This window comes from Cyprinus carpio, chromosome A14 (assembly GCF_018340385.1).
Source record: "Cyprinus carpio isolate SPL01 chromosome A14, ASM1834038v1, whole genome shotgun sequence".
Taxonomy (NCBI): domain Eukaryota; kingdom Metazoa; phylum Chordata; class Actinopteri; order Cypriniformes; family Cyprinidae; genus Cyprinus; species Cyprinus carpio.
Genome location: NC_056585.1, coordinates 11,627,386 through 11,655,119, shown reverse-complemented (window position 1 = coordinate 11,655,119; position 27,734 = coordinate 11,627,386). Strand labels below are relative to the sequence as shown.

Here is a 27,734-nt window from a genome sequence, read left to right as displayed (position 1 = left end):
ATGAACTGCACTATCAGAGCAATCACACCAGAGTTCATTTAAATTGAACCAAACCTGCCAAGTGTGAACACTCACAAAATGTAGACTGTATGACTTATGCATATTCTTTTAAGTCTTTAAGTCATATAATATATTTCCTGCTCTTGAGATCTCAAATTTGTCTCACATTTGGTTATGATATGCAGGAACTAATTCTGTTTGGCATAAATGATGTCAAACATTGCCTAATGCTTCTAAAGCCACTATATTCGAATTTAAACACAAACATTAAACAGTTTTTTAGTGCATAATGACTTAAATTTTTTCGCAGAAATGGCTTCAGAAGACCTGAAATATGGTGCGAAATTCATTTTTAAAATGATATTTCTAAGTGTTTAACAATTTTCAACATGTCACCCTTACAAAAAAGAAGTTTATTCAAGTGTGATATTAGTATACTTATTTTAAACTAAAAAATAGAAGTATGCTTTTAGTTTACTTTTTATGTACTTCTCAGAAATGGGCTTTATGTACTCCTCAGAAATATACTTAAAATGGCATTTAAGTATACTTGACTTATACTTACAAAAAGTCTAAATATATTTGAGCTATACTTGTACTCCTAGAATCCTTGTTTTAATTGTTATACAGTAGAGGGCGCTAGTAAACATCTTCTGTGCAGAATTTCCAAAAAAACACAAGTGAAGAAAAAGAAACAACAGATACTAACACATGTAATCTAACACGATCATCTGACATGAAACAGCATCAAAACTGTAACGTTATGGAATAAAATGTCGACTAATGTAGAGGTAATAATTACAGTCAAGCTTTGGGGTGTTGATCGACTCCATGGTTTGATTATCATTCTGAATCTAATTCAGTCTTTTTTCAGCTTTTTGTTCGAAATGTAATTTCTTTATTTTTTATGAAACTTACCCACATTACAGTGTTTAAAAAAAGAATGCATGAAGCTAGAATAAAATGTTTTTGTTTACAAGCAGATACCCTGTTCTTTCTTTGGATGTTTTGTATGTTCAGATATTCATATAACAAAATATATACAAATTAAATCCTAAATAGGGACATAGTAGTACACATAAAGTATAATGTAAAGTTCACTTAAAGAAAACTTATGAGTATACTTGCAGTATAAAACTACTAAACTAGTCGTTTACTGAGACTATACTTCACAGTGTACAACGTATTTAGTTTGCTACTGTTGTACTTAAAGTATACTTAAAAGTATACTTTTATATACTAGAAAGTGGGCCAATTTAGTCCCAAGGAGTATTGAAACAGTACACTTACAAGTATACTACTAGAACACTGATATTTGTATACTTGCTACAAAAAGTATACTAAAAAATCTACTTGAACTTTACTTAAGTATACTTAATAAAATAACCTTGAAGTATACTACTTTTTGGTAAGGGCAGCCATGGCCACTATAAACTGTCATTTTATATGAAAGAAAAACATTAATATTGTTCAAAATTTCTCTTTTTGCATCCTACATGAAGTAACAGTATACACGTCTAGGATGACACGAGGGTGAGTAACAGAATGATGACAGAATTTTTATTTTGGGTGAAGTATCCCTTTAAGATTGTGTTTGTCACTTTGAATAAATATAGAGAATAATATAATAATAAAGAGTAATAATGTAATGTCATATGTGATGTAACCTCAGATCTGCATTTGACATTAACACTAAGCTAACTAACTAAGCTGTCATCAATGGAAAAAAAAAAAAGACTGTCAAGGGACATGTTGTAGTGTGTGTTTTGGCTCTGAACTATTTTTAAGAAAGTCTAAAATGCAGCACTTTCTAGAAGGATCTTGCTGTAAGTCCTGCCATGGTGTTGTGGGATTTCACAGGCCATATTGTGTGAAGGTCAGGAAACTCTGTGAAGTATTGATACAGTACATTGGCCCGGCTTTCCTCAGTATGGACAGCTGCTCTTGATGACAAGATGGTAGGGTAAGCCACACCGAAGTCTTTACTTGGGGTCGTGGCCTTTTTTTTTTTTGATATACGCAATATGCACACTGTGTAAGCTCACAGCATGTTATAATAAATTCAGGATTGTCATTTGACAGCAGAAAATTGAAAGTTTGGAGCGGGAGTTTAAAGTCCAGTTGTGCTGGGAAACTAAGAGCAACAGAAACAAAACAAAACCAAATATTTTGCTATCAGTCAATAGGGTATCATCACGATAAACCAGAAAGAAACCTCTTTTATGACAGAAACCTGATGACAAGTTTACCAGACAGATGTTACGGCAGTCGCATGACGTGGTTGGATCTCGCAAAACCATGTCCGAGTCACATTTCATGTCAAAATAAAATTAAATAAATAAATATTCACATGAAAATGAAGCCTATTTTAAGGCCATTAAGATTGCACTGTAGCATTATTTGAAGGAAAATCCAAATTCTGGTAACTCTAGTGGCAGCTGTGATTAAAATAATAATAATTATTATTATCAGCATTACATTTAGAAAGATATTTTGTATTACTATGCTGAAAATTAGAAGGGAAATGCTGATTTGTTTACTAATGCAAAAAAAAAAAAAAAGGTGTTTAAAAAATAGACATTTGACATATGACTAGGATATTTTCTTGACCGGTTTTTTAAAATTAACCCTTATAGATAGACACACAAACACTCCCAGACTTCCTAATAAAGATTAACTTCTCACACTGCTCAAGTTCACCTTTGTACACTGATTAACATTAACAAACCTTGGGTACAACCTTCATTCTTAAAGTGTTGTAAATATTTGACACCTGGTGAAAGAACACAGTTCACCGACTCTAGGTTTTGTAAAGAACAATTAAATGCGTCATGACAAGTATCCAGAGAGGCCAGAGAGGGCCTCAATCAACAAAGGAAACATGATAAGTGTGCCGTGCGTGTTCAGGGGGTTCCTGGGCTTCATTTGCTTGAACACCCCTGATGCCGACTTACATTGAGAGTCACAGCATTAGTCATGGTTTTGTAATGATGGCTCTCACCGGAACGTTTCATATCTGATAAAGATCTGATAGACAATGTAGCCCATGGCAACAGATAACATACTACTGTCTAAACTTGTAGGTGGCATTCTTGAGCGTTCTTCAAGTATGACCTGCAGGGAATCCGAATGCGTCATTATAAACAGTTTTCCATTCAGGACAACAACAGATATGGTTTCTGTTTGTATGTACAAGCATTTTTTTTCAAAAGCACTGAATAAAAACACACATCGTCAGTGTTTGGGATTGACATTCACATTTACAGGAGTGAAGGTAAATCAGTAATTTCCACCACCAATACATATAAAACACAATAATATAGAAATATAGCCAACTGTACAATGATTGCAGTAGAAATAACTGACAATAATAATAATAGCTGAAATCTGAAAGTGACAAACTGTAAAATGCAATGATTATAAAAATCACATCTTTTGTGTTTAAGAAATAATATGATGACACTTTCATCATATCTTTTGCAGCAGATAAAGATTTCTGCATTTACAGTATTGATCATTTAATTCAATGTTCTGATTCATTAAGGGTTAAACTAGTGACTGCCAGGAATAGCACATCTTGTCTAAGTCTGAATCTTTTTGCCGTTTTCAACAATTCTTTTTTTCTAAAGTTATTTATAGAAAACTTAGAAGTGGAAGAACCCTGCCTCAAAAGAAAACACCCAAAAATAGATCTCACAAGGAGAAGAAAGATAGCACCAGCTGCTGGTGAATGGAAATGGGAAACAATTGCTCTCATTCCTAAAAAAAGACAGACTTTATATTAAGGCTGCACTTTGTCAGTGCTACTTGTTGACAGTGTTTGTTGAATGCTGAAAGGAGCCGTCAAAGTTTGTGTGCCTTCAGAACAGCTTTATGTATTTTTCTTCCTGAGTTCCACTTGTAATGTTAAGGGTTTTTTTTGTGCCAAAATAGCCATAATTTGGATTTTAATGGCTGTTTTTAACCCTCTCTCCTGGCCCTTAGAATGAAATGGTGTGCTGTTGTGCCTTTTAGACTTCTCTGAAAACGGCCTTTTCACATGTGAAAATGAACAGCAAAACTTTGCAGGTTTGTTTTCATATCCAATATAGTTGATTGATTGATTGATTGATTGATTGATTGATTGATTGATTGATTGATTGATTGAAATTCTGCATTACATTTGAAAGAGAAAAATCTGCACTGAAATGTTCTGCAATAACTATTAAACTCATATTGAAATGATCTGGAATCATGTTAAAAATAAATTTGGTTTCTAACATTTTGGGGGACTTTCCCATGTGGCTTTTAGTATCTGTTCAACTTTTGCTTTATTTCCTCACTGTGGCGGGACATGTTTCTGAATTACTGAATAGGCGTCTTTGGTGTGTAAATGTTGATTTTTCATGTATCTGACATCTGTAATCCAGTGATTTCGGTTTGAGCCATTTTTGTAGCTCAGTTTCAATAAATATCCATTTTTAGAATGGGGAGGACATTTTGAATTTTAAAAGTTACAGCATGTTTTCATAGCTTTATCTGAAAAGAGTGAGGATTTTTTTTTCTTTTCATGATCTGTCATCTTTAATCTGACATTAAAAAAGAGAAGTGAAATAAAAAAATGCCAAATATGCAGTTTAATAGTCAATATAGAGAGAAACCACTATAGTTCAAAAGTTTGGGATTGGTAAGATTTTGAATGTTTTTAAAATAAGTCTTTTTTTCTACTCACTAAGGCTGCATTTATTTATAAAACCTGTTAAATTGTGAAATATTCTAACAGTTTAAAATAACTGTTTTTATTTGAATATTTTTTTAGTGTAATTCATTCCTGTCATGTCAAGGTTAAATTTTCAACATCATTACTTCAGAAATCTTTCTATTATTATGCCGATTTGCTGCTTAAGAAATATTTCAGATTTTTATCAGTGCTGCATGAAAACAGTTGTGCTGCTTAATAATTTTGAATAGAAAGGTCAAAAGAACAGTTTATTTAAAATATAAATCTTTTGTTATATACATGTATTTACTGTCACTTTTGATCAATTTAATGAGTCTTTTTGCAAAATAAATGTATTAATTTCTTTAAAAAAAAAAAACCCAAAACCATACTGACACTAGGGAAAGTATTTTATTTTAAATATTATTATTATTATTTTATCTTTTTTATCCACGGTTTTCAGTTTGTTTCAGTTCTGAGCACTTGGCATATGAGAGGGTTTTTTGCCATTTTAATTTTTTTTTTTTTTTTTTTTTTTTTTTACAAATCTAAAAAAAAAAAAAAAACTGTACAATGGAGAAAAACATTGCTTATCATATGTCTACTTTTTTTTTTTTTTGGGATGTGTTGGACATTTTGAATTTTAAAAGTTACAGCATGTTTTCATAGTTTTGTTTGTAGTTTGTGTGTGTTATTTTTTTCATATTATTTGTTTTTTTATAACAATTAATTATATTTATAATTCATTGCTAATTGACATAGCCTTTATTACAGTATATTCTGTGATAAGAAGCCACATCAGATCACAAAAGGAAGTTATTTCAAACATTGGACTGGTGTTGTGGAGTAAAAACATGTACTGTAATAATGTTCTCTTATGTTGGACAGCATAGAAATGCTTCTCATTACAAGTCATTACAAGGGAAGATGTTTGATGCGTTTTGTTTTTTCAAATGCACGTTATAAGCGAGGAGACTCACGGACACACAAACAAGAGCCAATTCAGAGAGAAAAAATACTCACAGAAATTATTTAAATGCAAAACTGAAAAAGTTCACACAGTTCACATAGATGTCGTACAGAACGGTTCAGTATTATATTTAGAATTGTGGCATCCCTAAGATTGTGTCAACTGACCAGTCAGAATCAATTATTCCAGAGAATGTTTCATAACATTTCATAGTACAATATCAAGGAAGGGCATATACACAGGATCCACCTAGTTTTCTTGTTACAGGCCAGTTTGCATGAAAAGCAGAATAAAACAAAAGCCTCTTCTTAGTTTCTGTCACCATCCCATAATATCAGTCCAGCCTACACAAGGAATGCAGGGGAATGACCCGTAATGTTACCAGGGAACAGACTCATTCCTTTAATCTCCATTGGGTTTCTTTATGAGCCAGAGAGTGAGAGAGACTCAACATTAACCTCAGCAGATGTGTGATTTATGCCCACAGATCCACCTGCACAGTTTTTAATCACCAGCTATAATGACTAGCTATAAAAGTCTGTTTGTTCCTGCTTTCAGTACAGCTTTATTAGTAGGGGAATATTGGTTTTACAACAAGCCCCTCCTTTTGCAGGTGCTCTGGAAACTGTCCCTAATGTTTCAGTAGTTTTTGTTCATATATACAGATTCTAAAATAAACATGAAATCAAACTAACCCTATTTACTTTTTAATGCACATTCTTGGTCTTATACTTTAATTAATTTCCATTCTGTATCCTGTGTTTCTGCATTTTTTCTCATTGAAAATCCTGTTTAAGTCCTGTTTAACACATTATATGATGTAAACTAAATGGTTTGTGAATGCTTACGTCTTCAGATTTGTATTGAAGCCCGTCTTCACCACGGGATATATATTTTTTACTTTTTAGCACAGAAATTAGTGTATATCTTATAATTCTGAATTGTTATAGCACAATTTCCACTCAGATTGCAAGAAAAAGTGTCAGAATTGAGAGATTAAAAAATTACAGTTAACTTTTTTAATTTTTATTCTTCGGCAGAAAAAGAAAGAATTGCGAGATATAAACTAAACAGGCTTAGAGTTGTCTAGAACATGAATAAGACCCCAGAAAGACAGTCACAAGTAGATATTTTTGTGGGTCAAGCTGTTGAATAACACACACGGGGTCCAATATCTGAATATAAACCATGGCACATTCACAGGTCTATGTTTAGAGCTTTTATGATGTGTGGATCATAACTGCGGATCCAGATTTAGAAAGGACGGAGCCTCAACATTTATCTAGTAATGGAGTCAGTGTCAGTACTGCCACTCAAACCATGTTTATTTTGTATTTGCATAGTCAACTGCAGCTTAATTGTTCGTAGCGGTGATTCAGTTGTGTTTCAGATTCACTCAATGATATTGTCTGCTGACTCACAGAGTGTACAAGGTCATCAGCGTAACATTTGCCTGATGTGGTGAGGGTTTGATCCGATTTCATTGATGATGGGCCAGACCCATATAAGCCTACATCATCTCATTGTCCCTGGGGCCACTCATCTGTATGTCAACCTTGGAAAACACAACAGGGGGCCACCGAGAGGAAGAGGTTTCACATGGAGACACATAGGCTGAGTGCTCTGACTCACGCTTACACATTCACCGGGGGAAATGGCTGAGTAATCAGCGCTCACCACAAAGATTTTTAATGATCTATCAGGTCTAAGTGACTGTTAGCAATAAACCGTTTTTCATATTTCTATCCAATCAGCTTTTAAAAGAGTAAGAAATGTGGAGCACACAGAAAAAATACAGAACAGAAGTGCTCTGAGCCAGGCTTTGTTCACGCCTGGAAGAAATGCCAAAACCCTGTGCCATGACATTAGAGTCGATGACTCTGGGATCTGGGTTTGTTGTCAAATTACGTTGAAAGGTTGAAAGTTGAGGGTTTTGGGACTGGAAGGGGCATTTTACTTACTATAGAAGTGTAATGTTGTAAATTGTGTTAGGAAGCATCTTGTTTTAGGGAAGTTTTACTGCAAAACGTGACAGAAAACTGATAAAGAAAATAATGCATTGCTGTAAAAACCAAAACACATGTCTGTGCTGGTCTTTTGAACAGATTTGGGTGCAGATAAAAAACCTGCACATTATTCTTATATTAAAAGAATGGATCACTCCTTATAAAGCATGTTGATGATTCTTGCCATTACTACGTCTGTCTTTGTTGTAAAGCAAAGCTTTTACAAGAGAGCAGTGAGCTCACCATATGAAAAACCCCCTCCTAGCATTCCTCTGGCCCTGACCACAGCTCCCACCTCTCTGTGGCGTGCTGTTCAGAAACCAGACAACACGCAAATTAGAGAGCGAGATTGGTCTTTTTAGCACCTGATTCAGGCTTCTTAAAGGAATAGTCTTGTGTTGTGTGTTTCTAACATTGCCTTTTGCTGCCTGATCATTCTTGCTAAGAGGTTTTTATAAATAGTTGACAAAAGCCTGCATCTTATTAAATAACCACTTATTATCCAGTATAAGCGTAACCAATTCCCTCCTCAATTTTTTTTATATGGATAAAAAAAGGTTACTTTCGACCCGTACCTCAATTTACAAATGAAAAAATGTGATGACATTCATTGTGTACTTGCCCCATTAGCTTCCATTGTAAGTGCTTTTTTTTCTTCTTGATTTTAATATTGTTAGTAGTAAGGTATAAGTTGCAATCACTTTATGTCATTCAACCATAAATGGCACCTACTGTGAAATTTTCAGAAAGACGTAACCTGGGTAACCATTTAAAATCAGCATGCTCTGCAAAACAGTGGCTCATGGAAGAGTCATTCTGGCAGGAAGGCATCCACGTTTTAGCCTAATCCTGCCCAACCGCTTTCGCCGGAAATGGGAGGCTGTGAGGGGGGTGGAGGCTCTTGTTTAAATATGTGAGTCAAGTGCAAGACATCCCTCCCTTCTGACTGAATTCTGCAATGTGGTAAAAAAAGGCAATGGTCAACACAAGCCACAGCCCTGGAACACCATCAGATTCCCAATGTTTATTGATAGCATCCACTGAAAAAGCAACTGAATTTGTTTGTGCAGGATCTGGAGCAAAAAAGAGCTGGCTTCTTAGTCATTTTCTCCCCTCTCTGCTCCACCCAGTGTTATCATATCCTCACATTTGACATACAATCCTGCTCGGACCCTCCAGGGGATCTAAATAGACGGGTGAGAATTTAATAACGTGATAAAGATACACAAGTGTCTGTCCAGCACCATGAGGTCATAGTGAAAGAATCTAATGGCAGATCATGTGGGCCAACAGGAGAGAAGATGAAGTGGACTACTGGCTCTCTAGGAGAAAGACAGATGGTGCATCAGACAGTTGTTGTTTATGTAGAGTTAAACCGTGAGACAGTAGAAGTGTGACCACTGTAAACATTCAGTTCATACCCATAATCCCTAGCCATGTGTCCATCCCCTCAGACTACCATGCGCTATGAATAATTCAGCATTAATAATTATATATTATATCAATATGAATTATTTCAATATAATAATTCTATTATATATACTATACATATTACAATTATAATAATGTAATCTATCATGTTTAATGATAATAATCTATCATTTAATAAGAATTATTATCATATTAAGTGGTGTTTGTATTGGTCATATGCCTTTCGAAACCCTTATTAACACACACACACACACACACACACACACACACCTTTTACACACATAATATACACACACACATTTATATTATATATAAATATATGTTCATATTTAAATTATATATCAGTTTGTTCATCAAAAACAAGTTATTTTAAAATAGTTACTCATCTGTCCTTTTCAATATGATAATAGTGAATATCCCTGAGCTACGTTTTTATTTTTGCCAGCCATATAGAATTATATATATATATATATATACTGTATATACACATACACACAAACTATTTTAAAATAACTGACAACAAGTAACATCAAAACCAGATTGGTTTAGAATGGCTGGTAATCTGTTCACTGTAGCGGACAACATGCAATAAAAGAGTTAAATTTCAGTACGTAACTCCTTCCACATAATTCACCTCTTTTTTTCAACCACTTACAACTCCCTAACATTATGACATTTAGTTTATATTTTTGCTACTATAAGTTTTTGTGCCAAAATTCTGCAAATGTTCAGACTAGATTCCTTTTGAGCTGTAAATAGTGAACGAGTATTTTACTCTGCTCTATCAGGCACCTTCAGCATTGAATCACAATGGCTCTGTCGACAGCTCATCCATCAGAGCTTGTGTTTTACTGGTAGAGTGACAGTGGGCCCAACTCTGCAGCAGCTGCTCTTCTGCACTGCCAGAGAGTCGTTAATATGCCGCACGCACACCCTGCTCAACACAGGTGAGTGAGTGAGAACAAACACCTAAGACACGACACATTCTCAAGATATGTATAATGAACCTTTAGGCCAACACATTCTGGTGGCCTAATGAGATCTCCAACTGTCAGTGTGTGCACTTCCATTATACAATGGAAATGAGCCATTGTTACAGCAGGAAACACCTTGCTCAACAAATAAGTTTTGAGAAAAGGCAAGTTTTTACCAACAAACAATAAATGTTACTCAACTGAGTCATCTTACACAACCAGTTGAGATGTCTTTAAGGCAGAGGCACTACAAGAAATGTCTGAGCGCATGTCAAATCAAGTCACCTAGCCTATATATAGCGCTTCATACAACGTAGATTGTTTCAAAGCAGATTCACAGTAATAAACTGGAAAATGACAGAATCAATGATGCAAACTTGATACAAAAAAAATATCAGAGAAATTCAAATTCTGCTGTAAAGCAGGCCTAAATAGACAATGGTGTCATTATTCAGCTTAAGTTAGTTTTCTGTTAATTCAGTTCAGTTCAATGACTGTGTAAAGTTCATTAGAGGTTGAAGCACTGAAACCCTATTGTAATTGTTAGAATGGTCACAGATGAGTGATCATCTGTCATAGAGAGTTATAGAGACTAGACTACGATAGAAAGTACGAAATCGCTCATAACTACTAAATCGTGAGTCGCAGGCTCAAGTGTCTTATGCCATTGGAATCCTTTGCTCATGCTGGACAAAACGACACACCTCAGATTTGATCGTGAGCCTGGAAAAATTTTCAGGTATTTTGCTTTTTTTTTTTTTTTGAAAAACCTACTTTTGCAAACTACTCCTAGGTTTTTTTCCCGATCTGAACCAAACCGAATCCATACAAAAAAAACAACAATAAAAAGGCCCCTGGTCTCTTTCCCTGTGTACCGCCAAAGCTGTGTTGTTAGCATTAGCCATTTTTAGGCTAAAGGTTGCAGGCTTGACTTCCAGTGGCTTTGGCTTTATCACACACAAGACGCAAGTGTGATGTCGATAAGTAGATTGGGCAGTGAAAGTTGTCTTCTGAGGGGAGTCCACTTCTGCCCTCCTGAAGGCAGACCAGGGCTGCGTTTCCCGATAATGTTGTCTCTTAGCGTGCTACAAAGACTCTAAAAGTATGTCTTAACTAAAGGTATGCCTGTTCTAGGCTATCGGTTGATATTGATGCCTCGAGAATCGATTATTCATTCTAATCACGGGCTTCTTCAGTGCACTATGTGAGAAAGCGGTTTTCTTTATTAAAAAAAGTGTTGATTTTAAATAAAGACATGGAACTCTTTCCTGTTAGAATGTAACAAAGTTGCATGAAACTTTTACTGTCGCTTTGCAACATACATTACATCAGAGAATAAAACCAAGAAAGAAAAATATATATATCCAGAGCACCTTCCAGTGGTCACCAAATAAAATACAAGGGGAAAAAACTACACAAGACACTGATTAATAATTTAACAGCTTTTAACAGAAGAGAGATAAAAATATTAAAAAAACACCTTGGGCCTACACAAGTCCAACAGAAAAACATTCAGGAAAGAGTAATCATTTACTCCACAACCAGGGTTGATTGCCCAACAGCCACATCACATATTGGTGTAAATCATTAATTTATTTTATTGGATGGGCTACTCAATAAAAGCGCAACATGGGAAACATATAATCAACAGCTACTATGGTGAAGAAAAAAGAGAGAAAGAGGAGAGATGCCAAAAGCTAAATTTCGGGGCAGAGAGGTTAGCTCTGCTGAGTTTGTCTCTTTTTTTTATAATTTCATTACCTTTATTTTTGTTTATTTATTTAAGGATTGCAGCTTAATTGAACACTAGGTGTATTACTTCAGAATTGCTTTCATATAGACTGAGACTGAGAAGAACTGTCAACAGTGATAAGGTATAGCTAAGACTGGTCCAGACCAACCCTATGAAAGTATGACTTACAGAAGGTATACTTAACTAGGAAACAGTTTACTTAACTAAGAAACAGTTCCGGGAAACACATATTAACGATAAGATACAGCTTAAGGTATAACTTAAGAATGACATAGCATTAAGAAGGTTTCAGGAAATGCAGCCCAGATAATTTGAACCATTTAGGATGTAGTCTCCATTTTCCTGGAGTTACATTGTCCGTGGACAGCATGTCTGCCCCCTGGTTCAGTCTGCCTGGCACATGAACTGCACTTAGTGAGGGGAGTTTGCCCTGTGCCCATAAAAGGAGGCGTCGAGCCAACCTGTGAAGGGAGCGTGAACTGAGACCGCCTTGGTGATTGATAAAGTCTACCATGGAACAGGACGTGGTGCCCCCTTAAGGCCGGAAGGAAGGAAGGTTTTTATGGTCAGAAAAACCACCATCATCTCGAGGCAGTTGATGTGTAAATGCTGCTAAAGGTTTGACCAGGAGCCGGACGCCGGTCTGCCCTCTTCCAGAGTTCCCTTACCCGAGTTGGAGGCATCTGTTGTGACCACCTTCCTTCTGGAGGTCAGTCCCAGTGGGATGCCTGATTGAGACAGGTGAGAGATTTTCCAAGGGGCCATGGCTCTGAAGCAGCTGTGGGTTAAACTGAGATGAAAACATCCCAGGTGCCAAGCATGGGACGGGACATGGGCTTTGAGCTAGTACTGAAGGGGCCGCGAATGTTGAGCAGGGCCAGAGGAATCCCAGAGAAGGCAGTCTACATGAGGCAGAGCATACTCTGGAAAGCCCTGAGAGAATGTGAAGTCCCTAATTTGAATGGCGCCACTAGTTGCTCAACAGTCAGGGAGCGTTCCGGCATAATCCATGCCTGCATTTGGGCAGAATCGATAACTGTCTCCAGAAAGACCACTCACTGGCTGGGAGACTACTCTTGGCTAAATTGATTCTCAACCCAAGGTGCTCCAGGTGGCTGAGCAGCAGCTACCTGTGAGTGATGAGTTCCCATTTTGACCTGGCTAAAACAAGCCAGTTGTCGAGGTAGTTCAAACTGTGGATTCCCATCTGTCTCAGAAGGGAAAGAGCCACGTCTATGCACATTGTAAGTGTGTGGGGTCAGGGACAGTTTGAATGGCAGGACTGTGTACTGATAGGCCACTCCCTCAAATGCGAATCTCAAGAACTTTCTGTGATGTGGGGCTATCTGGATGTGAATGTAAGCGTCTTTCAGATCGATTGACAGAAACCAGTCCTCGGGACATACTTGCGCAAGGATCTGTTTCAAAGTTAAAATCTTGAGCAGCCGTCTCATAAGTGAGTGGGTTAGATGCCTGAGATTGAGAATGAGTCTGAGCTGCCATCTTTCTTGGGAAAAAGGAAATAACCATTTCCACAGCTCCTTTTGCAAGCAGTGTTTGTACTTTGGACTGGAGAACGTGAGCATTGTTGTCCCGCACCAATGTCTGAATAATCCCTCTGAATCGAGGTGGCCTGCTGGAGCCCAGGCTCAGGTTTAGGCTGGGGCCAAGGTGGCACCAGCTTGGCAGGGTGCTGAGCGGATGGAGCCTTTTGGCGACTTGAACCAGCCGCCGCACTGGAGCACTTCAGCAGGAAGTGACACATTGCCTGCAATGATTTCTCTGCTAATGGAAACTGCTCTGTAAACCCATACATGGCAGGGCCAAACAGTCCTTTAGAAGAGACTGGCAGGTCCAGGAAGGTTACCTTGTCCCTGATCTCTGTCAAATTCAGCCAAATAAGGTGGCGCTCCAGCATCGCCAAATTGGCCATGGCCTTGCCGATCACCTGCACAGTGGCTTTAGTAGTGTGCAGAGCCAGGTCAGTCCCTGTGCGAAACTTTCTAAAGGCATCAGAAGTATGGCCGAACTTGTCCATGGTGCGGAGAAGTTTGGCCTGGAACACTTGAAGCACCACCATCATGTGAAGTGCCAATCCAGCCTTGCAGCAATGTCGCTGGAGATTTGCTCAGAAATTTGCTTGTAGATGTGCCAGAACAGAGTAAGGCTTCTGGCTTCTTCCAGGAAGGAGCCCCCGGCAGCGATCTGCAGGCTGAGGTGACCTTCTTCCTTCTTCGGCTTCTTGCTTACAAAGTCAGTGAGCAGATGATCTTCGTTACTCAAGGAGAAAAATTCTGACCAAATGGTGTTCCGAGCCGACTTATATTTCTGGCACAATTTCTGGGAACATTGTTGACTGCACAGACTCTGTTGGAAGAGAACTGAACTGTGCTGGGCGATGACGTCACTGAATCAGCAATGAACTGACTTTAACTGATAAACTGACTGTTTTCTATTGTCCTCTTGCATTATCAGCACACATTTTTCCTGTTTAACACTGTAAAGCTGCTTTGACACAATCTGTATTGTATAAAGCGCCAAATAAATGAAGGTGACTTGACTTGGCTTGACTTATATAGAGGTCGGCTCCTCCCATTTTGGCGGGTTGAAGCACCATTGGTTGGTGCAGCTACACAAACGTGAACAAATCAGGCTTCAGTATCATAGTAAACAGGAGTTTCCCCATAAGGGTGTCGATGCAATGAGAAACCGTTTGAAAGGGAGGTAGCATTCACACAGATCAAGTTTTTCCATTGCATTTTCCTCATTCCTCTTTTTTTTTAAAGCAAAAGCGTAACACCCATAACAGTGTTGATGTTGCAAAATTCATCAGTTACGAAACACAATTAATTCAGCTATAAAGCAGCTCTACAATAGTGTCATCATCCAGCTCAAATAAGTTCAAGTTTTGTTCTCATACAATAGCTTCAGTGTAGTGATAGTGTAAGAAAGAAATTCACTTAGCTAGTATATTTCACAATTAATTATATAGAAACAAGAAGACTGACATAGTATTTTCTTGTAAAACATAAAAAAATTAAAAAATATATATATATATATATATATATATATATATATATATATATATATATATATATAAACTAATTTAGCAAGCCAGTGTAGCAGTGTAGCAGTGGCAAGGAACTGAAACTCCATCAGGAGACAAAAATAGAGAAAAGAAGCTTGGAAGAAACTGGGCTCAGTCAAGGGCTCAGTTCTGCTCTGGTATGTCATCATAACCTCCCTGAATAATGAACTGTAAGCTTGACATACTGCCAGGGTGTGACCCAAACCCATATGTACAGTATTCTGACCAGATGTGGCAGAGTTAGATTGGATATCTCATAAAGCATGAGAATGATGTCATTCGTAAAAGAGGGCTGTCTCCCACCCAGTGTGTGATGAGCTACCTGTATCCCCTGCCAGATCGGTCAGCTGACCACGCCATATCCAATTACCCAAAGCTGAGTGAACTTCAATGAGTATAAAACAATAAAAAAATAAAGTGATAAAGTTCGGACTCAGAAAACACTTTTTCCAATGCCCCTGTATGAATGATGTCACCCAACGGTAACTTTACAAACAAACAGCATGATTCATTCATTCAAGCAGACAGATGCTGTGCGGAACAAGCTGAGCTTGTTAATGCATTTTGTGGAGGTGGTTTGCCACAGACGTTTAAACACTGGTTTGAAACAGTGAAGGTCAAAGGTTAAAAAAACCAACAAAATATCAGAGACCAACTTCAAATAGCAAAAGAAAATGAGCTCTGTGGTTTGGGTTCCTCTTTTAAGTCTGCCATGGATCCGGTTTTTATAGATCAGGAGAAGAAATTTTAGTCATTATGAGGATAAAATGCTGAAGGTGTGACCAGTGCACAAGTATTGCAATTTCCTGTCAAGGAAGTGAAATTTCATTATGATGCAAGCAGATAATGCAAGGTGAGAATTTGCAAGTTATGGGTGTGTTTGTGAAAGAGTGTTTATAGTCAATGTAAAATGGCCACAATTCAGATCACACGCTCAGGATACAGGTGCATGTCACATGAAAGACATCTTTGGAATTGAAAGCAGGAGGCAGACTAGACACGTGTTTTTTTTTATGCCAAAATTTAGACATTACAGCTTTTGTGTCGGTATTCCAGTTTTCAAAAATATCTTTAAAATGGGAAACCGGTCCTAACTGCTCTCATGAGGAAATGACTCATTGCGTCACACTGGAATCTTCCTCCTTGGGAAAATAATGAGCATTCAATTCTCTAAAGAAATTACAATAACCTGGTCTTTTATATAAAGAGGTTTTATTATTTGCCTTAATTTATTGTTGGGGCATTTTAAAATACTCCATACATACAATGATAGTATAAGGAAACAACTACTTTATGTCTTATAGAGCAGGGTGCTGAAATTAAATAAATAAAATGACTAATAATTCACATTTCTTAATTTGCACAGTTCAATAACAGTGTTAACATTTTACTGGCCAAAAAAAAAAAAAAAAAAAATTCTCTAATCGAAAAGAAAAAAGTAAGCTTGAAATATGACTTTTCAGAAAGTTTGCTGAAATATACATTCTAACACTGTCCTGAATATCAAAATACAAATAGTAATTCCAAAAATTCTCTTCATTAAATGAGTCAAAAATATAAAAATGTTTACCATTGTAATATACTATTATTTTGATTTTCAGTATACCATTGTTCAGTACTCACTTACTGAATAGACACGGATTACTACTGCTTCTTTTAATAAATAAAATATTACATCAACATACAACACAGAGACTTTCAAATACGTTGCCAGTGCGTTAGGGCTGGACAAGGTTGGTCTAAATCCAAATAAATATTAATAGATATATATATACATAAATAAATAAATTAAAGCATAGCCAGCAACGATTAAATACACAGTGCACAAGACATGAACAAAACTGCTTATTTGTAAGAATACTTATTTCAGGCAGAGCTTCTTCAGTACTAGAAAAAGCCTCGCCTCTAAAACTCAAACTACATTCCCAACCCCGAAGAGTTCCTTCTCATTCTGTATCGAACAGCTCAGTGTCTCTTCCCGACCGAGTCCGTCTGTCAGAGTTTCAGGTCGTGGCAGGTTTTGAACTCTGCTGCAAACCATTTAGCGAGTCATTCTTGAGTCAGGCCCTTCACAGAGGTGCCACGACTCCTGCCAAACAAATGCTGTCACTCTATCCTCCTCTCCAGCACGCTGTGCCTATTGCTCCTCACAACATTCAACTTTGCCACTTCATTTTGAGGTAGAATTTCCACACGGTTGCCCTGAAAAAAAACAAGAACCCAGATGTCAGGCGACTGAGTCAAGTCATGCTGGATGATTTATGCAGTATGTACGAATGGATGACTTCTCTCACCGTTCTCTCCCGTCTCATTTAGTGGTGTGGGGCGGCTCCCAGTTTAACTTTCTCCTCATTTTCCACATTATATGCACCTTGCTTGTGAAACCTAGATGATAAAAAGATTGACATTATGATAAACTGCAGACATCTAATGGCTTATAGGAATTAAAGGGCGAGATTAAATACAAACCTGAGTGCCAGCATCAGTCCTATGATGGTGAGACATAATGAAGAGAGAACCACGGCCACCACAGCAAGGGCCGTAGTGCGGCTATACACTTCCACATTCTTCTTTAATTCCAGGGAGAAAAGGTGACATCGCTCTCCTGAGTAGCCCTGGTCACAACTGGGAAAAAAAACCAGCCATTGATTCTCTTAAACAGTAACAATAAAACAGTTTAACTAAAACAGTAACAAAAGTTACAGGAGAAATTGTTTAAAGGAAGTGCTTACATGCATGAGGGCCCCTTCAAGTCCCTGAGATACTGGCAGGTTCCGTGGATACAAAAGTCCTTGTACTTTTTTAGACATGGATTCCTTTTCTTGCCTTTTCCCTTCTTCCTTCCAAGCCCAGTCCTCTTCGAGCCTTCAAGTTTCTCTGCATTCAAAACTGCACTTGGGTCTTTGGGTTTGCTTGAAAATGCAACTGTTTTGGTGGGTAAGAGGAGGAAATGTACAGTTATTCACACTAACACTGAAACTACAGCACAAGTGAAAATCACAAAATCTGTGACGAATTGTAAATCACTTGAGATTACCTAGTGGCACCTCGTAATCCCCTGAAAACTCTTCCTCCTCTTCGTCGTCATAGTAGTACTCGTCTTCCTCCTCATATTCCACTTGCTTGTTGCCCACAGTAGATCTCTTGTCATTCAGTGCCTCCAAAAGATCAATGACAGCTGTCTGTGCAGGCCTCTCACTCTCAAACCGCTCTATTGATGCACCGCTCACAGATGTGACAGCCACTGAATGGGAAAACGGTGAATAGCCATTAGAAATTAATCAGTCAGGCTGATTGATTGTTTATGGTTATGCAGTGTATTGCTGACTACATTGTAAATAATGAACTTACTGGTGTCTCATAATTGTAATTTTTTATATTATTTATTTATTTTGTTATTAATAGGACCCCCTAATATTTCCCTTTTAACTAGAATAGTTTATGTCACTATCTCGAGGCTGACATGCACATAAGCCCGTTTTATTACTAATAATAGGTTATGTGCATTACCTAAAGCCCCTAGAGGGTGCAGAGGGACTCGTTTACAAAAATCTTGCATGCACAGACACTGAGCTAACGAATGAACGCATGAGACAAAAATAAATATATCCCAGGATATTCTTAAAACAGAATGACTGAATTACATTGTTGACCCATTAATAGATTCACTGGCAAATCTGAAGTTTTGAATGGTTAAAAAATAAATAAAAAACAAAGTCTGTCTTGAATATGAAACAAGTCATGTTATGAATTTCCACACGATCTATTAGTAAAAACGAACCTTTTTTTTTTTTTATCAAAAACTTAATTATTTTATAGATAATATTATATATCTTATATAACTAGCACAGGGTTGTAATGCGACACGCTTCAGCAACAAGCCACGGTCTGTCACTGATACTCACCGATGGTAAAGGCGAAAAGACGCAAAACAGTTAAAAACTTCATATTTTCCCTTCTGGTAATGACGACCATAGATTCAGGGGTTAAAAATAAAATCCTTCCCGCTCTGTTAATTCCTTTGAAGCCACCGTAGATTGTTACTTCGTGTCTTCGAGTGTTACTTTGTTACTGTGAGCGTCTCTCGTGCGTCAAGGTTAAAACATCGGCCGCGTCTCAGTGACAGCCATTTAAATATGACTGTGGCCACGCCCACAAGAGCTGTAACAGAGTGTGTATCAAAAATCCTTTGATGATGTTTTATTAGCTGTTTTATTGGTCTACACCTCTTTCTTCTTTTTTCTTTTTTTTTAGTTTTAACCCTCCTACTATGCTACAGATCTACACCCACCTGATCATCTGCCCTACATTGTAGCAATTAAAAATGCAAGACTTTTTGAATAGAGCACAAAGGGTGCTTTCATCTTTCTCATTTTTCTTTTCTTTTCTTTTTCATTTATTTCATTCATATTTTTAAACAGATATTAACTAATGATCTGATAATGATATGAATGTTTTAATGAAAGTTATGGCTCAAAACTAAACCAGATTCGGATTTTGACTAATTTTGTGATTAAATGAATGAGAACATGCATGAACAAACATTAAACTGATTATGGGTTGAAATCTAACAAATCAGTTAGGCTACCCTTAATTATTTTTAATCCTTGACATCCTTAACCACGATTGCATTCTTCATAATCACACATAGTGTAGTGTCTTTTGATAATGCATCACAAAAAGTATTTTTTTTAACACTCAAGTTGTCTTCTAAAATCCTAAAAAAAAATACTTTACATCAGAGAAGTCTTTCCCTGGTTTTTGATATACAACATATCGAACAGTAAGCATCAAAACAGCATATGGTCAATGTTTCACCTTTTAAATAAGCAAAACAGCGTTCGTTACTGCCATCTAGTGGAAACATGAAACTCTTACAGAGAGAGTCCAACCAAAATGCACACAGAAATTAAAACTTTAAAATGTTTAAAATATGTCTGTCCGTGTATGGGTACGTTTTTCAATCTATTTTTAATATTTGTCAATTCTTAATGATTTTTTTTGTATACATTTTTTTTCTGTATAATATATTTTTTTCTTTTTTTTACGTTTTACATCTAATTCTAATGTATTTAATGTAAATTAATGTAATAAATTGAAATAATCCTGTTCGATCGCCGATCGATTTATCTCCCCTAGGCGATCAAAACCGATTGCTCTGGTCTCGAGTCACATGTTTTGAAAAGTAAACATGGCGGACGAGGATCCGAACGCGAAAGTTGAATGCGAAGACGTTCCTGCAAAAGAAGAAGAAACAGAAGCTACGGAACCTGGGCAAAATGATGTGGCCGACGAGGTCCAGAAGGACAAACGGGCAGACAGCTCTTGGTCGGCGCCGATTTTGTCGTTTGCTCGTAAAGCGACGGAGACGCTGAGCAGCGCGGGGTTAAAGGGATCTGACACATCACAACACACCTCTGATCCCCTGAAGACAGCAGGTATGACACCTGCTCATCACTCTAATATATTAATATAGGGAGAAGAAAGTTAACTGACTGCGCCCTACTACTAAGATAAGTAGTCAATATCAGAATAAACAAAAAGTGCAACGATATTGTCATATTGTTGGAAATGGTATCATGGTATTGCCGTAACATATTGTATATAAATATACGTACACAGTAGTTTTTTGGGTCCTGCACCGACAACATAAATTGGTATTTCATGGACGTGAACTTTTTTAAAATCAGAATGAAAATTTCTCGTTCAGATCGGCACGAATGTATAATGGAAGGTGTGTATTTTTACCATAAAGTTTTAAATCAACTTTTATATATATATATATATATATATATATATATATCGGCACGAATGTATAATGGAAGGTGTGTATTTTTTTTTTTTTTTTTTTTTTTTTTTTTTGCTGTTTACTTAAATAGCCCCGTGTGAAACTACAGATATCGCATGCAGTCTTTTAGATGCCAGCTACTGCATCTATGAATAAATACCCAGTTTTGGTCTGATACCCATTAATATTAAAATAAAAATATGTGCTGTATATTGTGTGATAAGTATTTAGTTTTTGTTCCATTATAACTTTTTTCACCTTATTATATTTGGCTATGTATTATTTAAATCTATTTTTTAATTATTCAGTATTTAATATATTTATAATAACTTAATTATTTTTATTACTTATTTACTCAGTTTTAATCGGCTTTTAAATTGTGTAATTCTTATTTTTATTTCATAAAAATAAAAATAAAAAGTGTAGTTTATTGTATTTGTTGATATTTTTAATGTATTTATTTAGTTTAATTCGATGTTTATTTTATTTTATTTTTTCTAAACTTTTCCATGGACCCCCAGCTCTCCCTTGCATCTCACTGGGGGTCAGGACCTCAGTTTGAAAACCCCTGTCATGCTTGACATGAAAAAATAATAATTGCATGTGTATTTTCTTGATGAGAAATATGAAACTGCACGAGTAAAAATTATATAGCGTATTATATGTATATTAGATGTATATAACCTACATCTTTGGCTTATTTTGTGGTATAATTCCAATATGTGATATAATTGAAGTGTATACCATTACAGCATACATGAAATGAATAATGCACCTGCTTCCTGACTCTGAATATTTTTTTCTCCAGCAGGAACTTTCTCTTCCCCTCAAGTCAATTTTAAGATTCTTTATTCGTTATTCTAAGTTACCATAATATTTAAGTCATTGTTTTGCATTTACACTTAATTACACTGACTCACAGTTACACTAAGTGTCAGTGAGCTGATTAGTCCTGCAGATGCCACAGTAAGTGTTTGTGTTCATGCATCTGTGTTGTCCAGCTGTGAAGGATCCCATGGTGGTGGAGAGGTCGAACCTCCTCAGCATGATGAAGCTCAGCATTAAGGTTCTGATCCAGTCCTCCCTCAGTCTCGGCCGCACGCTAGACTCTGAATATCCACCTCTGCAGCAGTTCTTTGTAGTTCTGGAGCACTGCCTAAAACATGGGTTAAAAGGTGAGATGTCAGGGAATAATTTCTCATTTATTTGTTTTGATTTTGGAGTGTAAAACCTAGATATTCATGACCAGATTTGTGAAATTAACCCATTTTATGGCCTGCATGTGTATGTCTCTCCTCCTGTGCAGTGAGGAAGACTTTCATTGGTCAGAACAAGTCTATCTGGGCCCCTCTGGAGTTGATAGAGAAACTGTGCCCCGAGTCAGCTGACATTTCCACCAGTGTGCGGGATATGCCTGGAATCAAGTAGGTTCCCTTCGAAGGCATTTGTCTTGGATATAATATTTTGAAACAGTGTAATGATTTGGTCTTCATGAGGTTCTGTGTTGTTTCAGGACAGGCCTCGGGCGAGCTCGAGCGTGGCTGCATCTGGCTCTAATGCAGAAAAAAATTGCAGACTACATGAAAGAGCTTATAAATAGAAGAGAGCTTCTTGGGTAAGAGCAATTAAATTACAGAAAAATGATCTTTAATATTTAGACTCCTCTACAGAATTTGTTTAATATCGTACAAAATGCAATACTGTAGTGCTATTGAATTCTGGGCTTCACAATGTAAATTCAGGGAGTTTTATGAGCCTGGGGCTCTTATAATGGAGGAGGAGGGGGCTGTGATCGTAGGGATGCTGGTGGGTCTGAATTTGATCGATGCCAATCTGTGTGTGAAAGGAGAGGATCTGGATTCCCAGGTGAATAATATAGACATCCAAACCACATTATCAGATGTGCTCTTTGACAGTGATGCTAAACACAGTGTTTTTGTTTCTGCAGGTGGGCGTCATTGACTTCTCAATGTATCTAAAGGATCCTCAAGCAACTGAGACCACACAAGAGTGAGTGTGTGATCATTTAGCAAAGATCGAGCATTGAATCACTAAGTACATGGCTAGAAACAAGTATTAGAAGACAGTTATTTTGTTATGAACTAGTTTAGTAATTTTGCCTTTTTCTGATTCTGTAACTGCTGACAGTGATTCAAAAATGACAGCCATTCTTGACCAGAAGCACTACATAGAAGAACTGAACCGGCATCTGAGCTGCACCGTGACGGATCTTCAGGCCAAGATGGACTCACTGGAGAAGACCAACAGCAAACTCATCGAGGAGGTGATTTTGATGGACTTTATTATGACCTTATATTTTGCAGATTTTAATTTCTTGTTTATAAATCATGCACATTATTAAAAATGGGAAAACATAGTTATCTGATGTCTTTTGTATAGCTTACAGCAGCCACAGACAGAATCAACGCTCTGCGTGAAGAGCAGGAACAACTTAAACAAGAAAATGCACATATTCTCCAAACTAGTCAGAGGAAAGAGGAGGTGGGATTTGCAACAGAAATATTGTATCATAAAAAACGATCTGTATGTAATAATTTAAAAAAATCTGCATTCACTATTCACTGGAAAATTTGCTAGAAGAATTTTGGAACATCTAAAGCCAAGACACTAAAATGGCCAAACATAGGTCTGGCTGTTGGTTCACTACTAATAAATAAAACCATGCAGTATTTTGTCTTTCCCAAATAAAGTTTTTTTTTTACTAAACAAAATTTTACACACTTTGGATTGCTTTTAGGTGACTCTGCAAGATAGCCAGTTAGAGCTAGAAACATATCGACAGACACGGCAGGGTTTGGATGAAATGTACAGTGTAGTTTGGAAGCAGTACAAGGAAGAGAAAAGAATCCGGCAGGTAAGAATGTAAAACAATTCCGCTCTAAATGTAAAATAATTTTCAATTTTGTATTGCATATCATTAAAGGGATAGTTCACCCAAACAAGAAAATATACTCGCCCTCATGTTGATTCTTTCTTCTGTTAAACAACAAAAGATGTTTAGAAGAATGTGGGTAACAAACAGTTGCTGGTCCTAATTTACTTCCATAGTATGAAAAAAAAAATGTATGGAAGTCAGTGGGGTCCAGACGCTGTTTGGTTAACCACATTCTTCAAAATATCTTCTTTTATGTTCATAGAAAGAAACTCCTAGAGGTTTGGAACAACTTGAGGTTGAGTAAATGATGACAGAATTTTCAGACAGAATGCATTCATTTAAATGTAGTATTTTATGGAGCCAGTCAATATATCTGCATGAACTGCTGGCAAATCAGGAGCTGCAAAAGGAGCTGGAGCTGCAGATCGGTTTGAAGCAGGAAATGGAGGTTGCCATGAAACTCCTGGAAAAGGACACTCATGAGAAACAAGACACGCTGGTCGCACTGCGACAACAACTAGATCAAGTCAAGAATCTCAACTTACAGATGTTCAACAAGGCACAGGTGTTACATCTGATTATCGGTACAACGTGTTACTGGAATAGGATTACCTGTAACCAAATGAAACTTAAGTCTTGTCGTTTTAACCCACAAGAGTCTGACCGAGTGGCCCAGAAAAAAGAGGAGGACATGGAACGACTGGAAAAGAAGATGATTCAGATGGAAGCAGCCATGAAGGAACTAGAGCAGAGGTGCCAGAACGTTTTCAAGGAATAATTCACCCAAAATAATTGATCATTTACTCAAACCTGTATGACTTTTTTTTCCTTATGGTCTTTGGAAGAATGTAGGCGAAATAAGTCATACAGGTTTGAAACAACATGAAGATCATAGAGATGTATGAAATGATACATACTATTTATAAACCTAATAAACATGAATATTTGCACCGTAGGCTTCAAAATTCAGAAAATGTGCGCAAAAACACGGATGAAAGCCAGAATGAGCTGAGATCGGAGATGAAAGGGAAAGTGAACGCTCTGCAGAAGCGTCTCACTGACCTCGACACACTCAGGTAATGCAAATCAGGCTTCTAGAAAGCGCTAAGTTTGCTGTCGTAGATACTTTGAAGGGGTAATACACCCCAAAATGTACATTTTGGCATCAGTTCTCATACTTGTTCCAAACATGTATGCATTTCTTTCAGCTGTTGGACACACAAAAAATTATATTTTGAAGAGTGTTGGTAACCGAACAGTTGACTTCCATGTTATGGAAAAAAAAAATATATATAATCGAAGTCATTGGCTACTGTAAACTTACATTATTAAAAAATAGCTTCTTGTGTGTTCAGCAAAAGAAACTCATACAGGTTTGGAACAAGTGGAGAGCGTAAATGATGACAGAATTTAAATTGTTTTGTGAATTATCTCTTTAAAAATGAAACCAACTGAAGTATTTGATTCAGGTTTATGATTACTGTTATCATCCCTTTAGAAATCTCATCCTGCATTAGTGTTGTTGCTGTTCTCTTTTCAGGGCAGGCCTGGAGTCGGAGCTTAGCACGGAGAAAGAGCAGCGGCAGAACATGCAGAGGGAGCTACACAGAGAACAGGACAACAGCGCAGAGCTGCGCACACAACTCCAGCAGCTGCAGGGTCTGCAGATGGTCAGATATACTGCTGCTTCAGCCAGAAAACTAACCAGTACAGTCAGAAGTTTTTGTATTATGGTGTTAGTAAACTACTGCTTTGATCTACCTTTGTTTCCACAGGAGCTGCTTGATCTTCGACAGGAGAAGAAGCAGCTCCAGCAGCTGTGTGAGGAGCAGGAGCAGGCTCTACAGGAGATGGGCCTTCATCTCAGCCAGTAAGACAACTCCACTCTCATTCTTCTGATATTTCTGGATAATGAAAGTTGCCTTCTGTAGAGCTGCTTGTAGTTGAAATGAGTTTGTATCGTAATTGTTGAACTCTGCAACATTGACAGTCTTTTTGAACTGAATTGAATCCACACTGAACTGACTTCAGCTGATTAATAATGCTATTGTCCTTTTAGAACGTCTATACAGCTGAAAATGTTGATTTTATAATTGAAGAACTTTGCAGCATTACTACTGTTTTGAAACTGTATTGTATAAAGTGTTATATGAATAAATGTGACTTGATATCACAGACTAGATGTCTTGAAATAAAATGCTGCTTTCAGATCCAAACTCAAGATGGAGGACTTCAAAGAGGTCAACAAAGCCTTGAAGGTAAAACGCTTCATAAGTGACCTTTTTTGTGTCTATTTGCACTGCAAATCTAAAGATCCCTTCAAAGTATTGCTTGCCAAGGTTTCCGTTTTTTTTTTTTTTTTTTTTTTTTTTTTGTTAGTTGTCGTAAGTTGTTATGTTTTTTCTTCATAATGGTGGTTGATGAATATTTTGTTATTTTTTTTATTAATAAAATAGACAGAAATATTTCAAAAAAATTGCAGTATGTAATATTGTAAATTTCCTTTATGAATCCAGCCTGTCAGCTTTCTTTTTTGACAGAAATATTTCAAAAATATATATATATATATATATATATATATATATATATATATATAATTGACTTTACTGTCACTTTTGATCAATTTAATGCATCCTTACGGAATAAAGGTATCTGTATTTTTTTCTAGTAATATGTAACGTTTAGTATCTATATATATATATATATATATATATATATATATATATATATATATATATATATATATACACATAGATATATAACATAACTATTACTATTAATGATTGATTTTTTGATAATAATTCTGATTGTCTTCTCTGTTTTCCAGGGTCATGCCTGGCTAAAAGACGATGAAGCTACACGGTGCAAGCAGTGCCAAAAAGAATTCTCAATCTCTCGGAGGAAAGTGAGTGATGCTCCACTCTGTCAGTCAGTCACTACATCTCAGTCCTTTGGCAAGTAACTCTACTCGTTTTTCTGTTTGAAGCACCATTGCAGGAACTGTGGAGACATCTACTGCAACAGCTGCTCCAGTAATGAGCTGGCTCTGCCCTCGTACCCCAGACCTGTCCGCGTATGTGACATCTGCCACTCCCTTCTGCTCCAGAGGAGCTCCATCAGATCCTGACAGCACTCAACATATCTGCTGATCATGTGTGTGAAACTACAGGCCAATTGTATTAATCAAACTCTCAATCTCTGTTTTTAACACTTTAACAAACATTTCTTGTGGCAACGCTGGCTTCCGTTTGACCAAAACCTTTGATTGTTGCAAAATCATATGCAAAGTTTCTTTGACAGGAAAATGCTAGGATATTTAGAAACTAACATTAATATGATTGTATTTATAATGATAGTCTCCATTATAGGGAGAGCACTTACACGTATAAGCCTTTCAGGGGTTAATCAAGAGTGAATGCAGAGGATTCATATTCCAAAACTCTTCATGCTTTTTGGTCTTTGCCTTGTCAAAATAGGACCGAATTAAATTTGTAGTGATTTTGTAAATTCTGATAAGTGTTCAATTTTAATTTTTAAGGAGACATGGCATTGTTGAATTGTAATCTTTATCACAAATTATCACTAATTTTGTGTGTATGTGTTTGTGCATTTAATCTGTGCATGTCATACAAAAATATACCACTATCAGCGGTCAAAAAGTGGGACCAGTTCCTGTATGAAGTTAGTAGATATGGGAATTAGTCAAGAAAATGTTGATCATTCATATAACCATTCTTACTTGTATTGAATTGAACAACAATGGTTTTATGAACATGTTTGTTCTGCTAATACCATGAATGAGGCTCAAAAGTCTGTAAATGAATTTTCGTTGTTCAAAGTTAAAATTACATTTATAGTATGCAAAACCTTTTTTTCTCATGCCAGTCAGAAAACAAACATTTTTTATAAAACTTTTTAAGGCTCTCTGAATACAAAATGTCTATTTTAGATTGTATGACAGTTTCCTGTGTTGTCCCCTCTTTTGTCTCCTGTTCTGTTCATAAAGCTGTAATGAAGTTGCTGAAGATTTTATAGAATTGTGTATGGTTTAATAAACACTGCCTCAAATTATTAATCCATCTGTGAAACCATGAGGAATCAGACAATTTGTCCACTAATCTGAAACCAC

At 36.7% G+C, this 27,734-nt stretch overlaps 4 protein-coding genes across 5 annotated transcripts in view; 3 read left to right on the top strand and 1 right to left on the bottom strand.

The window, feature by feature from the left end:
* LOC122133921 (SH2 domain-containing protein 4A-like) overlaps positions 1-27,734 on the top strand; it is a 956,524-nt gene that overhangs the window by 363,909 nt on the left and 564,881 nt on the right. The window lies entirely within an intron of this gene.
* LOC109066939 (sorting nexin-25) overlaps positions 1-27,734 on the top strand; it is an 825,452-nt gene that overhangs the window by 655,785 nt on the left and 141,933 nt on the right. The window lies entirely within an intron of this gene.
* Positions 16,117-19,039, bottom strand: LOC109081615 (proheparin-binding EGF-like growth factor). The gene is made up of 6 exons (XM_042770677.1): positions 18,827-19,039; positions 17,959-18,165; positions 17,654-17,846; positions 17,391-17,546; positions 17,216-17,306; positions 16,117-17,123 (listed from the first exon to the last, which is right to left on the bottom strand). The coding sequence occupies exons 1-5, from the start codon at positions 18,894-18,896 to the stop codon at positions 17,234-17,236; spliced, it is 699 nt and encodes a 232-aa protein (XP_042626611.1). The 5' UTR covers positions 18,897-19,039; the 3' UTR covers positions 16,117-17,123; positions 17,216-17,233.
* LOC109102214 (RUN and FYVE domain-containing protein 1-like) lies at positions 20,072-27,680 on the top strand. 2 transcript variants are annotated; one of them, XM_042770642.1, is made up of 17 exons: positions 20,073-20,359; positions 21,711-21,884; positions 22,016-22,133; positions 22,223-22,324; positions 22,452-22,575; positions 22,658-22,719; positions 22,858-22,993; positions 23,110-23,211; positions 23,468-23,584; positions 24,003-24,170; positions 24,261-24,358; positions 24,562-24,681; positions 25,146-25,275; positions 25,381-25,475; positions 25,815-25,863; positions 26,433-26,510; positions 26,592-27,680. In XM_042770642.1, exons 1-17 carry the CDS (start codon positions 20,113-20,115, stop codon positions 26,730-26,732), a joined length of 2,061 nt encoding a protein of 686 aa, XP_042626576.1. In that variant the 5' UTR covers positions 20,073-20,112; the 3' UTR covers positions 26,733-27,680. The 2 variants fall into 2 exon arrangements, with proteins under 2 accessions (XP_042626577.1, XP_042626576.1); XM_042770643.1 differs by lacking the exon at positions 23,110-23,211 and having other exon boundaries at positions 20,072-20,359.

Excerpts from the sequence above, each read along its gene's own strand:
- LOC109102214 (XM_042770642.1), top strand. The coding sequence starts at position 20,113 with ATGGCGGACGAGGATCCGAACGCGAAAGTTGAATGCGAAGACGTTCCT. Across the intron at positions 20,360-21,710 it reads TGATCCCCTGAAGACAGCAG|CTGTGAAGGATCCCATGGTG; the intron begins GTATGACACCTG and ends TGTGTTGTCCAG. Across the intron at positions 24,682-25,145 it reads ACTGACCTCGACACACTCAG|GGCAGGCCTGGAGTCGGAGC; the intron begins GTAATGCAAATC and ends TTCTCTTTTCAG.
- LOC109081615 (XM_042770677.1), bottom strand. The coding sequence starts at position 18,896 with ATGGTCGTCATTACCAGAAGGGAAAATATGAAGTTTTTAACTGTTTTG. Across the intron at positions 17,547-17,653 it reads TTGAAGGGGCCCTCATGCAT|TTGTGACCAGGGCTACTCAG; the intron begins GTAAGCACTTCC and ends TTTTTTTCCCAG. Across the intron at positions 17,307-17,390 it reads GGACTGATGCTGGCACTCAG|GTTTCACAAGCAAGGTGCAT; the intron begins GTTTGTATTTAA and ends TTTATCATCTAG.